The 15,367-nt window shown below is 38.1% G+C and overlaps 1 protein-coding gene and 1 non-coding gene across 2 annotated transcripts; both read left to right on the forward strand.

The window, feature by feature from the left end:
• Positions 1-10,042: 10,042 nt before the first annotated feature.
• Positions 10,043-15,132, forward strand: LOC113925538 (dentin sialophosphoprotein). The gene is made up of 4 exons (XM_027600092.2): positions 10,043-10,093; positions 11,229-11,315; positions 11,622-12,614; positions 13,294-15,132. Exons 1-4 carry the CDS (start codon positions 10,043-10,045, stop codon positions 15,130-15,132), a joined length of 2,970 nt encoding a protein of 989 aa, XP_027455893.2.
• Positions 10,344-10,451, forward strand: LOC113926064. Its single transcript, XR_003521148.1, has one exon. It is a non-coding gene; the product is annotated as a U6 spliceosomal RNA (small nuclear RNA).
• Positions 15,133-15,367: the final 235 nt, after the last annotated feature.

Below are 15,367 nucleotides of genomic sequence, written 5' to 3' on the forward strand. Positions count from 1 at the left end.
GTCTCACACTCTGGCACAAGCAGTCATAAGCCATACTAGGTTGCAGGTAATCCCCAATCTCATATCCTACCACCTCCCAGACAAATTTAGAGGAAAAAAACAAACTAGAACTATACTGTAGAATTGTTTAGATAAAGCTGCCACAACTGAACTTCTCTGAATCTGAGCAGCTACTGCAGGGTATAATAGAGCTCTTCTAAGATTGGTTGTACCACCTTTGGCTACCATTCATATATCAGCAAATTTGTGGAGAAAAGCATTGGGCTAAGGCTCCATGAAGGACACAGGTAATTTGCTCTTAAGGAGCCTCCAGTTTTCAAACCATCAGTGGTTTTCTGCCAGTTACCTATTATGTAACAGACTTTGCATGTCTTACCTATAGTATTTTTATTTTATTAACATATTATTTATATATAAACTTTGTGGCATAAATTCATTAATAAAAACATGTTCATAAATTATTCTTTTAACTAAAGCAATCTCTCAGTATCTTACAGCTTTTTTATTGAAGTATAATTGACTTACAATGTTATATTAGTTTCAGGCGTATAACATAGTGATTCAACAGTTCTATGCATTATTCAGTGCTCACCACAGTAAGTGCAGTCACCTTCTGTCACAATACAACATTATTATGATATTATTTTTTAAGGTATAAGTGTTTTCATTTTATTTTTAAAAGTCTTTATTTAAATTCCAGTTAACGTGCAAGGTAATATCAGTCTCAGGTGTGCAATATAGTGATTCAACACTTCCATACAACCCCTGGTGTTCATCACAAGTGTGCTCCTTAATCCCTATCACCTATTTAATCCATACCCCTACCCCCCTCCCCTCTGGTAACCATCAGTTTGTTCTCTATAGTTAAGAGTCTGTTTCTTGGTTTGCTTCTCTCTTTCTCCTTTTTTCGCCTTTGCTCCTTTGTTTTGTTTCTTAAGTTCCACATATGAACGAAATCATATGGTACTTGTCTTTCTCTGGCTGACTCATTTCACTTAGCATAATGCCCTCTAGTTCCAACCATATTGTTGCAAATGACAAGATTTCATTCTTTTTGATGGCTGAATAATATTCCATTATATATATACCACATCTTCTTTATTCATCAGTCTATGGATACTTGGACTGTTTCCATAATTTGGCTATTGTAGATAATGCTGCTATAAACATCAGGATGCATGTATCCCTTTGAATTCGTATTTCTCTATTGTTTAGGTAAATACCTAGTAGTGGTCAATTAATCTTTGACAAAGCAAGAAAGAATATCCAATGGGAAAAAGATTGTCTCTTCAACAAATGGTGTTGGGAAAACTCGACAGCAACATGCAGAAAAATGAAACTGGACCACTTTCTTATACCATACACAAAAATAAATTCAAAATGGGTTAAAGACCTAAATGTGAGACCTGAAACCAGTCCTCGAAGAAAGCACAGGCAGTAACCTCTTTGACATCACCCAAAACAACTTCTTCCTAGATATGTCTCCTGAAGCAAGGGAAACACATACAAAAATAAACTTCTGGGACTTCATCAAGATAAAAAGCTTCTGCACAGCAAAGGAGACAATCAACAAAACTAAAAGGCAACCTACAGAATAGGAGAAGATATTTGCAAATTGACATATCTGGTAAAGTGTTAGTATCCAAAATATATAAAGAATATAAAACTCAACACTCTAAAAACTAATAATCCAATTAAAAATGGGCAGAAGACATGAATGGACATTTTTTTCCAAAGAAGACATACAGATGGCCAACAGACATGAAAAGACGCTCAGCATCACTGATCATCAGGGAAATACAAATCAAAACTAAAATGAGATGTCACCTCACACCTGTCACAATGACTAAAACCAACAACACAAGAAACAAACAGGTGTTGGCAAGGTTGTGGAGAAAGGGGAACCCTCCTTCTCTGTTGGTGGGAATGCAAACTAGTGCAGCCACTCTGGAAAACAGTATGGAGGTTCCTCAAAAAGCTAAAAATAAAATTACCCTATGATATTATTGATTATACTGCATGCTATACTTTTCATCTTCATGACTTTTATTTTATAACTGAAAGTTTATACCTCTAAATCCCCTTTATCTATTTTGCCCATCCCCCCCACCCACCTCTCTTCTGGCAACCACCAATTTGTTCTCTGTATTTAAGAGTCTGTTCTTTTGTTTGTCTCTGTTTGTTCATTTGTTTTGTTATTAAATTCCAATTATGAATGAAATCATATGGTATTTGTCTTTGATTTGATTTACTTAGCACTGTACCCTCTAAGTCCATCCATGTTGTCACAAATGGCCAAATTTCATTCTTTTTTATGGCTGAGTAATATTCCATTGTGTATATATACCACATCTTCTTTATCCATTCATCTATGGATGGATACTTGGATTGCTTCTGTATCTTAGCTATTGTAAATAATGTTGCAATAAATATAGGGGTGCATATATCTTTTTGAATTACTGTTTTCATCTTCTTTGGGTAAATACCCAGTAGTGGAATTACTATCATGTGGTAATTCTATTTTTAATTTTTTGAGGAACCTCCATACTGTTTTCCACAGCGGTTGCACCAATTTACATTCCCACCAACAGTGCCCAAGGGTTTCTTTCCTCCACCTCTTGCCAAGACTTGTTATTTCTTGTCTTCTTGATACTAGCCATTCTGACAGGTATGTGGTAGTATCTCATTGTGGTTTAGATTTGCATTTCCCTGATGATTGGTGATGTTGAACATCTTTTCATGTGTCTGTTGGCCATCTGGATGTCTTCTCTGGAGAAGTGTCTGTTCAGGACCTCTGCTCATTCTAAAATTGGATTCTTTGTGTTGTGTAAGTTCTTTACATATTTTGGATATTAACCCCTTATCCAATATATCATTTGCAAATATCTTCTCCTACTCAGTAGGTTGCCTTTTTGTTTTGTTGATGGTTTCCTTTGTGCGAAAGCTTTTTATTTTGTTGTAGTCCCAATAGTTTAATTTTGCTTTTTTTCCCTTGCTGGAAGAGACATATCTAAAAAAATGTTTCTACAGCTGAAGACTATAGTTGTACCTTAAAACTTAATATTGTATCAATTGCCAACTGCACTGGTCTGCCCACACAGAAAACCCCTACTCAGGTCCCTTATGCTGGTTTCTGAACCAGCTTGACTTAACTTAAAATCATTTGATTTGGAAGATTCTATGTCTATACTTCTATTGCTATTCTTGCCTTAGTTTTTTATTTTTTTTTACTTTCACCTTTTTTTTTTAATGTTCAATTAGCAAACATACAGTACTTGCCTTAGTTTTGACATTTGCCTCAGCTACTGTTTATACAAATTTAAGAAAACAGGAAGGCAGATAGTTCAAAGTCATGGTTGTAGAGAATCCACCAGGTTAAGCCTTCCATTCCAAACTCTTGGAAATAGAATAACAATCCTAATTAAGGGTTTTTAGATAACTTGCTTAGTTACTAAAATGTGTAGCTCTCTGAGCACAGATCTTTACTTTTTTTTTTTTTTAAGATTATTTATTTATTTATTTGACAGAGAGAGACACAGCGAGAGAGGGAACACAAGCAGGGGGAGTGGGAGAGGGAAAAGCTGGCTTCCCGCCGAGCAGGGGGCCCAATGCGGGGCTCGATCCCAGGACCCTGGGATCATGACCTGAGCCGAAGGCAGATGCTTAACGACTGAGCCACCCAGGCGCCCCCAGATCTTAACTTTTAATTAATTGTTTGGTTTCCACAATAAATTGGGGTTTATGTTTCCCTTTGGGAAACCCTTATTAAAGCCACAGTTTTAACTTCTCAATTTACACGATTTGAAATGTGTTAATTACTTTTTTCCCCTAACAACTTTACTGAGGTATCACTGACACACAATCAACTGTATATATTTAAAGTGTACATTTTGATAAGTTCTGACATGTGTATATACCTATGAAACCATCACCACAATTAAGAGAGTAAAAAATATCCATCAAAATTTCCTCATGACCCTTTATAATCCCTTCCTCCCTTTCTTCCACCTTTTCCCCTGGTCCATGAAGCCACTGATCTATTTTCTTTTACTATAAAGTGTATGGTAGACAGAATTTTAAGATGACCTCTAATGACCCTCATGCTTATATAATCCCTTCTCCTTTGAGTGTGAGGAGAATGTATAAATATGATGATGAATCATTTCCATGATTATGTCTCATTATGTGGCAAAAGGGATTTGGCAAATATAATTAAGTTTACTAATCAGTTGACCTTAAGGTAAAGAGATTATTTGGATGAGGCTAACCTCATCCTTCTGCCACCTTAGCAAAAGCCAAAGGTTTAGAAAGGATTATGTGGAAAGATCTGGGGATATGACTGAGTGAACTCTTGTGAAATCTATGGAAGGCTTCTTAAAAAATTTCTATCAGTGGAGATGCTGACAGCTTAGATTAGAAGTGGCAGAGAGAGTATGAAATGAAGAAAGGCAGCTGGGGGAAAGGTTTAACTATGAACTTAACTTCTTTAATAGATATGGGGCTATTCAAGTTATCCATTTCTTCTTGAGTGAGCCTTGGTGTTTTCAAGGAGTCTATCCATTTCTATAGTTGTTGAATATATTACTGGCAAAAGTTCATAATATTCCCTTTTTATCTCTTAATGTCTACAGAATCTGTAGTATTTTCACCTCTCTCATTTCTTATATTGATAATTATGTCTTCTCTCATATTACTGATTAATCTGACTAGAGTCTTATAAATTTTAGTAAACTTCTCAAAAATCCAGCTCTTGGTTTCATTGATTTTCTCTATTGCTTTTTTCTATTTTGTTGATTTCAGTTCTGATTTTTATTAATTCCTTTCTTTTACTTAATTTGAATTTAATTTTTATTTATTTATTTTTAAAGATTTTATTTATTCATTTGAGAGAGACACACACAGAAAGAGCAGAAGCAGAGGGAGAGGCAGAGGGAGAAGAAGAAGCAGACTCCCTACTGAGCTGGGAGCTCGGACGTGGGGCTCCATCCCAGGACCTGGAGATCATGACCTGAGCCGAAGGCAGATGCTTAACCATCTGAGCCACCCAGGCGCCCCTGAATTTAATTTTTTAAAAAAATTTTGTAGTTATTTAAGGTGGAAGTCATAGTCATTGTTTTAAGAACTTTTTCTTTTCTAACACAGGCATTTAGTGCTATTAATTTCCCCATAAGAAGTGCTTCAGTAACATCCTGCGAATTTTGGTAAATTGTTGTGTTTTCATTTTTTTAATCCAATATATTTTGAATTTCTGTTTGGTTTCCTCTTGTACCCATTGGTTTTTTATAAATATGTAATTGAGCTTCCAAATATTTGGGTTTTTCAGAGATCTTTCTGATATTGATTCTTTTTTTTCAGTTACTGACTTCTAATTAAATTCTTTTGTGGTCAGTAAGCCATGAGTTTTGTTGAGATTTTTTGGGGGGCCTAGAATATGGTCTGTCTTGGTAAATATTCCACCTGCACTAGAAAAGAATGTTTATTCTGCTGTAGTTGGATGAAGTGTTCAATAAATGTCAATTAGATCAAGTTGGCTGATATTTCTTTTTATTTTTAAAAAATTTTTAAAAAGATTTTTATTTATTTACTTGACAGAGAGAGACCACAGGGAGAGAGGGAACACAAGCAGGGGGAGTAGAAGAGGGAGAAGCAGGCTTCCCGCAGAGCAGGGAGTCCGATGCAGGGCTGGATCCCAGGACCCTGGGATCATGACCTGAGCCGAAGGCAGATGCTTAACGACTGAGCCACTCAGGCACCCCTATTTCTTTTTAAATCTTGTTATCTGCAATGATTTTCTGCCTACTAGTTCTATCAATTATTGACATATTATTAATTCAAGTTAAATGAAGACAGGTTTAGTTCATTAATCTCCCCTGGTGTCTTGTGTGAGAGAAGGCGTAAAATTGCTCCCAGGAGTGACTTAGGACTCCTTAAAATTTGGTGAGGCCCTTTAAGGCAACCACATAAACATGCTATCTAAATAAAAACAAAGTGCTTGCTAATGAAAACACAGCTTCATGGCAAATTATCTTTCCATTCCCTTCATTCCTCTTCAATCTTACTGTATTCCCTGTAATAGTTCTATATATATATTCTGAAGTTTCCACTGTTGGGTAGTGGTATATTAGTGCTTTTATGGGGTTCACATTCTTTGGTATTATAATATAAAAAAAAGATTGAAATATTCTTGAAAGTTCTGAATAAGTACATGGAGAGACATAGATCGTCAAGTTTTTGAACACACAAACTGGACAAATGGTTTAGGGATTACCTGCATTATTGCATACATCTGGGGTTCAGGAGAATGGTAAGTTCAGGGTAGCAAAACTTTCTGCTAAAAATACTGTCTGGTTTTCTATTTTGTCCCTCACAGTTGACACAAACAGAGATAATTGAGAGCTAAATCAATTGTCTGTATGCACTTTTGCACATCTAGCTATCTTACAATAACTTTTGCTATTTTGAATATTTTTTAAAATTCAGTTTGAATACTACTAAACTGATAACATTTTTGAGCCTCACATGACTGTTTATTTAGGTCAGAGAGATTTCATGCGAGTTACTATTTATATATGCTAAAGACCCCTCAGGCAATGTCAGGCTGTTGCCTGTGGACAGTTTCTTGAATTATAGCACAGAAACTTTAATACCTACCTCAGGAATGATAGGAGTCTTAAATAGGCAGTCATATTTACTAAAGAAACCTAGAGTTTTCTTAGATTGTCAACCTTAGTTAAGACAAGAAATGTCAGGGTGATAGAGTTTAAGTGGCTCTTTTCAGATACGTTACACTGATTCTCTATATTTAAGATGCAAAACAGCCTTCTGGGAGCTATTTAATTAAGTGAAAATAAGTCTAGTCCCTTGGAACCGAATGGTTTAGTGAGCAAATACATGTCAGTATGTGAAGGAAGTAGGGGAAGTTATTATGTGCTTCATAGACATGGTGATACTTTATAACCCCATATCAGGGATCCTAAACAGTGATTGGTTGAGAAAATTATCAAACTGAGTTTAAATTTCAGCAGGTACAAAATTGTCATGCAAAAGTCCAGGATAGTGAGCCTCTCTCAGTCTTCAAAGCGAAAGATAAGAAATCCTGGATTTTCAAAGTCCCTTCGAAGGCTTTTAAGGTAAGTTGAAACATCCTCTTTACTCAGAACTAACTGATTCTTGTAGAAATTTTAATTTCAGAGCAGAAGCTGACTTGATTTTTAGAAGTGAATAACCCTTATGATTAGATTTTTGTCCTTCCCTTTTGACTTGGCAAATCAAGACTATGTGTTAAAAGATAACAGAAAATTATATGGTGAGGGATGCTAATTCCATCTAGCAAAATATTGGATCACTGAAGAATAGGAATTTTTTTTACAGCTACTATGTTAAAATATCAGTTGCTAATAAGAAAAGTATATATAAGATGAAGCAAATATTGTAAATCTAAAATATTAACAACGAAATGAGTGATTAGAATATTTTACACATAATTTACGATAGCTCCATTACTGTTATTTTTTATCTACAAAGACCATCTTTAAGAATCTTGAATCTAGTTAAAGACATTTTTTAGCCTTACCATTGCAATATAAGATGTGATGGCATTTAATAAAAAAGTAAAGAAACAAAGAGTAACAATAGTGACATTTAAATACTGACTCAGGAAATAAACATGGATTTGGGAATTTTATTCAACACATTCTGGTACATTTACTTCAAAGTCTGGCTAATCCACTCAGAGTTAAGCTCCAAGAGGTAGGGCTCATATCTATTTCCAGGGCTCAGTATCTGGTCCACATTAGGTCTTCAAAAGTTGAATGAATGACTGCATCCCAGTTTACATTTAATTTTTTGGTCCCTGAAAAATCAACCTTCATCCTAAAAGATCAGGTTTTTTTTTTTGCCTACTGGCATGAGGGTTTTGAAAGCTAGATCAAAATAATTTTACTTAGGTTATCTGGAGATTCTGACCTCTATCACATACTTTTTCTGTTTCATGATATCATAACAGGTTTAGAAAATGAAAGAGGTTTCAGGCTGATAAAACTGGGGCTACTTCTGTAACAATCTTTTGAGCTATTTACCTACCTGTGAATACAGTAGCAAGCATCATGGTGCATTGTGCAATTGTTCTGGAGTGGATATGAAAGAGAACCAAAGTAGTCAGATTGCTGGATTGCAGTTTAGAATGGGATGTGTATAACCATTACCTTCACTACAGGTACCTTTCTAGGATACCATGGTTCCTCCAAATCAGTGTAGACCAGCCTTTGGCAGAGTCTGTGTAATAATTAGGTTTGGTACTGCAAAGTACCGTATAGCCCCTGCTTACTAAGCAGCTGCCCTTCAACATCTATGCCCCCGAGTTCTGCATTATACTTGTCCTGAGGTCACTTCAGCTTCATTTTTAATCTATAGGATTTTTGAAGAAAGTCTAGCTATTCTTGGCTTTCTACTGAATAGCCATAAGAGTAAGCCTTTTTTTCCTCTCAGAAAACATGTCCTCTGTTCTGTGAGGAAATGCCAATAAAATTCTATGACAGTTGATATCACTAAGATTTTATTATGTTTCCATTATCAACATTAAATTCAATCAAAGCTATTTTATGACATGCATTATTGTAATCTGTAAACTCAGTGGGAGTTCATGAAATAGGAGTAAAACTCTTCCTTTCTGTGGTAATAGTATCATTACACCAAGAAATCCAATTTTCAGTAATAGCAATTTAAAGTTTTGATTCACATGGACTATACAATGTCTATTCCAATATATCAAAATATATATTATACCATATCTGAATGTGAATTCTTTTTTAAAAGATTTTATTTATTTATTTGATAGAGACACAGCGAGAGAGGGAACACAAGCAGGGGGAGTGGGAGGGAGAAGCAGGCCTCCTGCAGAGCCGGGAGCACGATGTGGGGCTCCATCCCAGGACCCCGGGATCATGACCTGAGCAGAAGGCAGATGCTTAACGACTGAGCCACCCAGGCACCCCTGAATGTGAATTCTAACAGGAAAAAAGGATCATGTTTCTAGAAGCTCCACATAATAATTGCTATCATTTATAAAGGGATTGCTAAATACCCAGAACACTGCTAGTTATGCTTATAATAATATGTATTTATTCACCAACAATATTCATAAAACATCTCTTTCTGTGCTATGTATTCGAATATAGTGATTACCAACACATTCTCCTAGGCTTCAGAGCTCTCAGTAGGTCAGAGGAACATAAAAGTAATCAGGCTATGCTAAAACAGTGCAGTATGCTACCAGTGAGGTTTATAGAAGCTGCTGGGTGTAAAAAGGATAGAGACCAAATGGCCTTTGACAAGGAGTCAAGAGAATGCTTCTCAGAGAAAATTCTTCTGCTAAGGTAGCTGGGATAATCCCGAAGTGTAGGTATTATTATCCCAGATGGAGGAAACAAAGGCTTAATAAAACCACTTAAATTTCTCAAGTTCACACATTAAATAGCAGAGGTAGAACTTGAACCTAGGTCTCTAAATCCAAACTTCATGTTCCTTCCACTAGCCAAGGCTCCTTGATGCTAGTTATTTCTTTCCTTTACAGTGTCCCATAGCCCACTTGTGCGGATTTGGGGTGGGGATGATAAATGATTCATCTTTTAGCAATAATCTTAGAATTAGTAATACTTGATTACAATTATTCAGAAGAAATGTTACCACCATCAAGAATAGCAAGACAGAGTTATGGTTGTGTCCTTTGTAACTACATGGCTGTGCCCCTTCATTGGCATAGGCAGAAAAGGTCTAGTTAGTTACCTCAGTGCTGAGCCTGATGATGCCCCCTGTACGTGTCTGTGAGCACTCCATATAAAACAGATATAAAATGTGTTTCTTCTGTAACACTGAGTCTTGACAGCCTTCTTCTCATGTTGGATATACACTCCTTGCCCAGGAAAACATCAAATGCTAACTGACCAAAATAATACCTTACCATGGTTATCATCTTTCGCTTTATAAGTAATTTTGTGCTGTCCTTTTTTCTTTAAAAACAGACTGATTAATATTCCTAAGGAAAATGAAGATAATTATATATTTTTGCATTTGGGCAGCAGCATGGGCTTTTCCAGTAAGTATGTATTCCTCAGAAAATCTCCTCACTTTGTTATCTCTTTTAACCTAACATTAAATAATATATATTTCCTTAAGACTTTGAAGATAAGCTGTGCCTAAACATTTAGATTTGCATGAAAGACTTTACAAGATTTCTTTGGGGGTCTCAACAAACCCAAATATGCACTCCAATTCATGCTCCCATTCCTCTAACTGAAACTCATGTCTTGTCAGATGGATTATTACTTTTAAAATTTATTCAGATTGTGTTTGCTTTGGCAGCACACATACTAAAATTGTAATAATACAGAGAATATTAGCATGGCCCCTGCACAAAGATAACACACAAATTTTTAAAATTCATTCAGATTAATTTACATTTAATGCCCAAAAGCCATGGAGACTTTAGCCATCTTTGCTCATGCCCTATGAATTTCATTATAATATCAATGAAGCCTACATTTTAAAGGAAATTTTCAAGGAATGAAAGTAGGAAAAAATAAGATTTTTTCACCACAGGAGAAAATTAATGTTTCACTCAGATAATTATTTTTTTAATGCTCAAGAAAAATTTAGAATATACAGATAAACACCAACAGTGAAAAAATTAGGAAAATTAAACCATTTGAAATTATGTTACCCTGCTATAGGTAACATTTTGGTATGCTTTCATAATATCAAACAATCTGGTATTTATGCAGGTGAGAATTTTCTCAACTATTTCAAATGTACTCCTGAAGGACAGAAGTAGCAAATTACTTGATTTTGTTTCTGCACTGGCTCTGGTCATGCCTGCTATTTTCTTAGGGGTATGGCCAGGATTATACTTAAGGTGGGTCTTGTGCTAGTGTGGGAGGCTTGTACAGAAACACCAAGGTCTATCTCCTCATTTTTATAAAAGACAATCCTCCTTGAGATAAATGGTCTGGTTAGTATCAATAAAATTGGTAATACCATTGTGAAAAGTATCTCTATGCCCAGTTTAAATTCCACATAAGCTGTGTAACAAGCTTTATTCGATCATACTTTGGCCTTTGCATTATATATGTTTTCTTCATTTAGAGAAAAATGTCTGTCTGTATGTATGTGTGCATGCGTGCATGTACACAAAATTAGAATGTTTTAAATTTCCAATATTTTCCTTTTGGTAGGTTCTTCAAATCAAGCCATTGGAGAGACATGCTGTTGACAAATTTGTAAATTTAAATCTTCTAGAAAAAGCAAAAGTGCCAATACAGGTAGGTATAGGATATAAAATGTGTTTCTAAGCCATTTTTAAATTCTTTTTTTAATTATTTATTTATTTGAGAGAGAGAACATGAGAGAGAGCACGAGCAGGGGGAGGGACAGAGGGAGAAGCAGACTCCTCGCTGAGCAGGGAGCCTGACATGGGGCTCCATCCCAGGACACTTAACCGACTGCAGCAGATGCTTAACTGACTGCCCCACCCAGACGCCCCTAAATTCTATTAACTTCCAGAAAATTGATGCTTATCTTTTCAGTTTGTTTTACTTCAATTATTTTGAATTGTTTCTCTTTTCCAGGATGAGTTAAATGCCAATGATACCACCAAAGAAAGTGGTGTCCCCCCTGAAAATGAAAGAGGAAGGCAACAATATACCAAACATGGTTACAAAGAAGAAAGAAATGGCTCTGAGTGGGCAGAAATAGGAGGGAAAAGTTCTTCTACACATTCCATGTTAGTAAATGACGAAGGGAATAGTGAGGATCAAAATGGGGTCACAGGAAAACTAGAAACATATGGTTATGATGGGATAAATGGAAAAGGTAGCGCCACAGCAAATGGCATCAGGGGACAAGTAAGTATCATCGACAATGCTGGAAGAGCAAATGGGAGCAATACTAATAGAAATACTGATAATAATTTGAACAATGGAGGAGATGTTGGAGATGCAAGTCAGAGTGAGAATGCCACTGTTGTCCAAGAAGATGACCATCAAATAGCTGGAAGGAATAACAGTACAGGCCATAAGGATGAAATAAACAGGAATTCCTGTAGAAATGAGGGTGATACAGGTCAAGTAACACCTGAGAGGGAAAGTGAGGGAAATGGGAATCAGGAAGCAGGAGTAACACCAGGGGGAAGTGTAGCTGGCAATGGAGAAGATGATGGCCTGGATAATTCTGATGGGAATCCTAGTGGGAATGGAGCAGAGGAGGATGAAGATCAGGGCTCTGGTGATGGTGAAGGTGAAGAAACAGGGAATGGAAAAGAAAGCACTGATAACAGCAAGGGCCAAGAGGGTCAGCCTCATGGAAGAGATGACAATGACAATAGTTTAGGTCAAAATTCAATTAGTAGTGAAGATGATGACCCTGAAGACAAAGAAGATCCCCATGACATCAATGGAGACAACACTTCCAAGAGTGAGGAGGATTCTGACGGTATTTCCAAAGACAAAGATAGCCCAATAACAGAGGACATGCAAAAGCCCAATTACAGAGAAAACAAAGCTGTGGAAAAGAAAATCACCGATGAAGCAGAGCCAGGTGCTACTGGGAAGAGCCAAGATAAGGTTAGTTTGTGAAGCTGATTTCTTTCAATGGCAGTTTAAATTCTCCCCCTCCATTCACTGATGGTAACACAAAAATAAATCATAATGAGCATTCATCTATTTGTGCACCTAAATTACTCAAATATTTAATGGGAAAGTTAGAGTCCTTATTAAACTCTGATACAGAACAATTTTTTAAGAAGATTTTATTATTTACTTATTTATTTGAGAATGAGAGTGAGAGAGCACAAGTTGGGGGGGGGATGATATAGCAGAGGGAGAGGGAGAAGCAGGCTCCTCGCTGAGCAGGGAGCCTGATGTGGGGCTCAATCCCAGGACCCTAGGATCATGACCTGAGCCAAAGCCAGACGCTTAACTGACTGAGCCACCCAGGTGCCCCCAGAACAATTTAAAAACAGACATTTCTGAAAATTTGGTTACAATTCTATAAAAACTGATATACCATGTAACTGTTCACACAAGTTCCTACTGACTAAGGTGTGAATGGGTTGTTATATAACCTAAACACTGGAGTTCTCTCAAGTGAATAAAGCACATTCTTACAAACAGAAGTTTATGAAGTACTGGAAGCTGAACTTCCGTTTCTCTGGTCACATTCCCCAGTCTGTCTTCCTCAGACCAATGCAATTTTGCAGCATACCATCCACTAACTATCATTCTTTTCTCCATCTTTCCACAGGGAATAGAAATGGAAGGTCCCAGTAGTGGCAACAGAAACAATATTACCAAAGGAGCTGGGAAATTCAGTGAAGATAAAGAGAGTAAAAGACAACAAGGAATGGTCATGAGCAAAGGAAATGTCAAGACACCAGGAGAGACTGACAACATACAAGGACCCGGTCAGAAATCAGAACCTGGAAATAAGGCTGCACACAGCAAAACAGGTAGTGACAGTAACAGTGATGGATATGACAGCTATGGGTTTGATGACAAATCCATGCAAGGAGATGATCCCAATAGCAGTGATGAATCTAATGGCAATGATGGTGCTGATTCTGAAGGTGACAATGACAGTAATAGCCGAGGAGATACTGGTTATAACTCTGATGAATCAAAAGATAACGGCAATGACAGTGATTCAAATGGAGGAGGTGATAATGACAGTGACAGCACATCAGATGCTAATGATAGTGACAGTAATGACAATGGAAACGGGAGCGATGAGAATGGCAAATCAAACAGCAACAAAGATAAATCAGACAGTAGCAACAGCAGTGACAGCAGTGACAGCAGCGACAGCAGTGACAGCAGTGACAGTAGCGACAGCAGTAATAGTGACAGCAGTGACAGCAGTGATAGCGACAGCAGTGATAGTAGTGACAGCAGCGACAGCAGCGACAGTAGTGGCAGCAGCGACAGTAGTGATAGTAGTGACAGCAGTGACAGCAAGTCAGACAGCAGTGACAGCAGCAACAGCAGCGATAGTAGCGACAGCAGTGACAGTAGTGACAGCAGCGACAGTAGTGACAGCAAGTCAGGCAGCAGTGATAGCAGTGACAGTAGTGACAGCAGTGATAGTGACAGTAAACCAGATAGTAGTGACAGCAGCAACAGCAAATCAGATAGTAGTGACAACAGTGGTGGTGACAGCAGTGACAGCAACAGCAAATCAGATAGTGACAGCAGTGACGGCGACAGCAGCGACAGCAGCGACAGCAGCGACAGCAGTGATAGTAGTGACAGCGACAGCAGCGACAGCAGCGACAGCAGCGATAGCAGCAAGAGCGACAGTGACAGCAGCGACAGCAGTGATAGTAGTGACAGTGACAGCAGCGACAGCAGCGACAGCAGTGATAGCAAGAGCGACAGTGACAGCAGCGACAGCAGCGACAGCAGCGACAGCAATGATGGCAGAAAGAGCGACAGTGACAGCAGTGATAGCAGCGACAGTGACAGCAGCAACAGCAGCGACAGCAGCAAGGGCGACAGTGACAGCAGCGACAGCAATGATAGTGACAGTGACAGCAGCGACAGCAGCGACAGCAATGACGACAGCAGCGACAGTAGTGACAGTGACAGCAGCGACAGCAGCGACAGCAGCGGCAGCAGTGACAGCAGTGACAGCAGTGACAGCGACAGCGACAGCAGCGACAGCAGTGGCAGCAGCGGCAGCAGCAACAGCAGTGACAGCAGTGACAGCGACAGCAGCGACAGCAGCGATAGTAGTGACAGTGACAGCAGCGACAGCAGTGGCAGCAGTGACAGCGACAGCAGTGACAGCAGCGATAGTAGTGACAGTGACAGCAGCGACAGCAGTGGCAGCAGAGGCAGCAGCGACAGTGACAGCAGTGACAGCGACAGCAGCGACAGCAGTGAGAGCAACAACGACAGCAGCGACGGTAGTGACAGCGACAGCAGCGACAGCAGCGACAGTGCATCTGACGGTGATAAGAGTCACAACAAGAGCAAGTCTGGTAACGGCAACAATGGAAGTGACAGTGAAGGCAGTGACAGTAATCACTCAACCAGTGATGATCAGAAAAGAAAAACCCACAAGATTTTTTTTGGAGAAGTCTAGTGAATAACTGATAGGAAATGAAGATTTCTAAGGAAGGAAAGAAAGGGGAGACATAAACAGAAGATGCCTACATTCATAGAAACAATGAGAGGAATAGTCAAATTGCCAGATTTGGAACCAAGTACCCACACCCTCAGGAGAGAATATGAATGCAGGACCTTTGCTTTGTGCATATTAAAACACATTCTGAAAAGATTTTCAAAAAGTGTACCTCTAAATATAAAAAGGGACAATT

Source organism: Zalophus californianus, chromosome 2, assembly GCF_009762305.2.
Source record: "Zalophus californianus isolate mZalCal1 chromosome 2, mZalCal1.pri.v2, whole genome shotgun sequence".
Taxonomy (NCBI): domain Eukaryota; kingdom Metazoa; phylum Chordata; class Mammalia; order Carnivora; family Otariidae; genus Zalophus; species Zalophus californianus.

Bases quoted from the DNA above. Each gene is read 5' to 3' on its own strand.
- LOC113925538 (XM_027600092.2), top strand. From the start codon at position 10,043: ATGAAGATAATTATATATTTTTGCATTTGGGCAGCAGCATGGGCTTTT. The intron at 10,094-11,228 runs GTAAGTATGTAT...TCCTTTTGGTAG, and splicing joins CAGCAGCATGGGCTTTTCCA to GTTCTTCAAATCAAGCCATT. The intron at 11,316-11,621 runs GTAGGTATAGGA...TCTCTTTTCCAG, and splicing joins AAGCAAAAGTGCCAATACAG to GATGAGTTAAATGCCAATGA.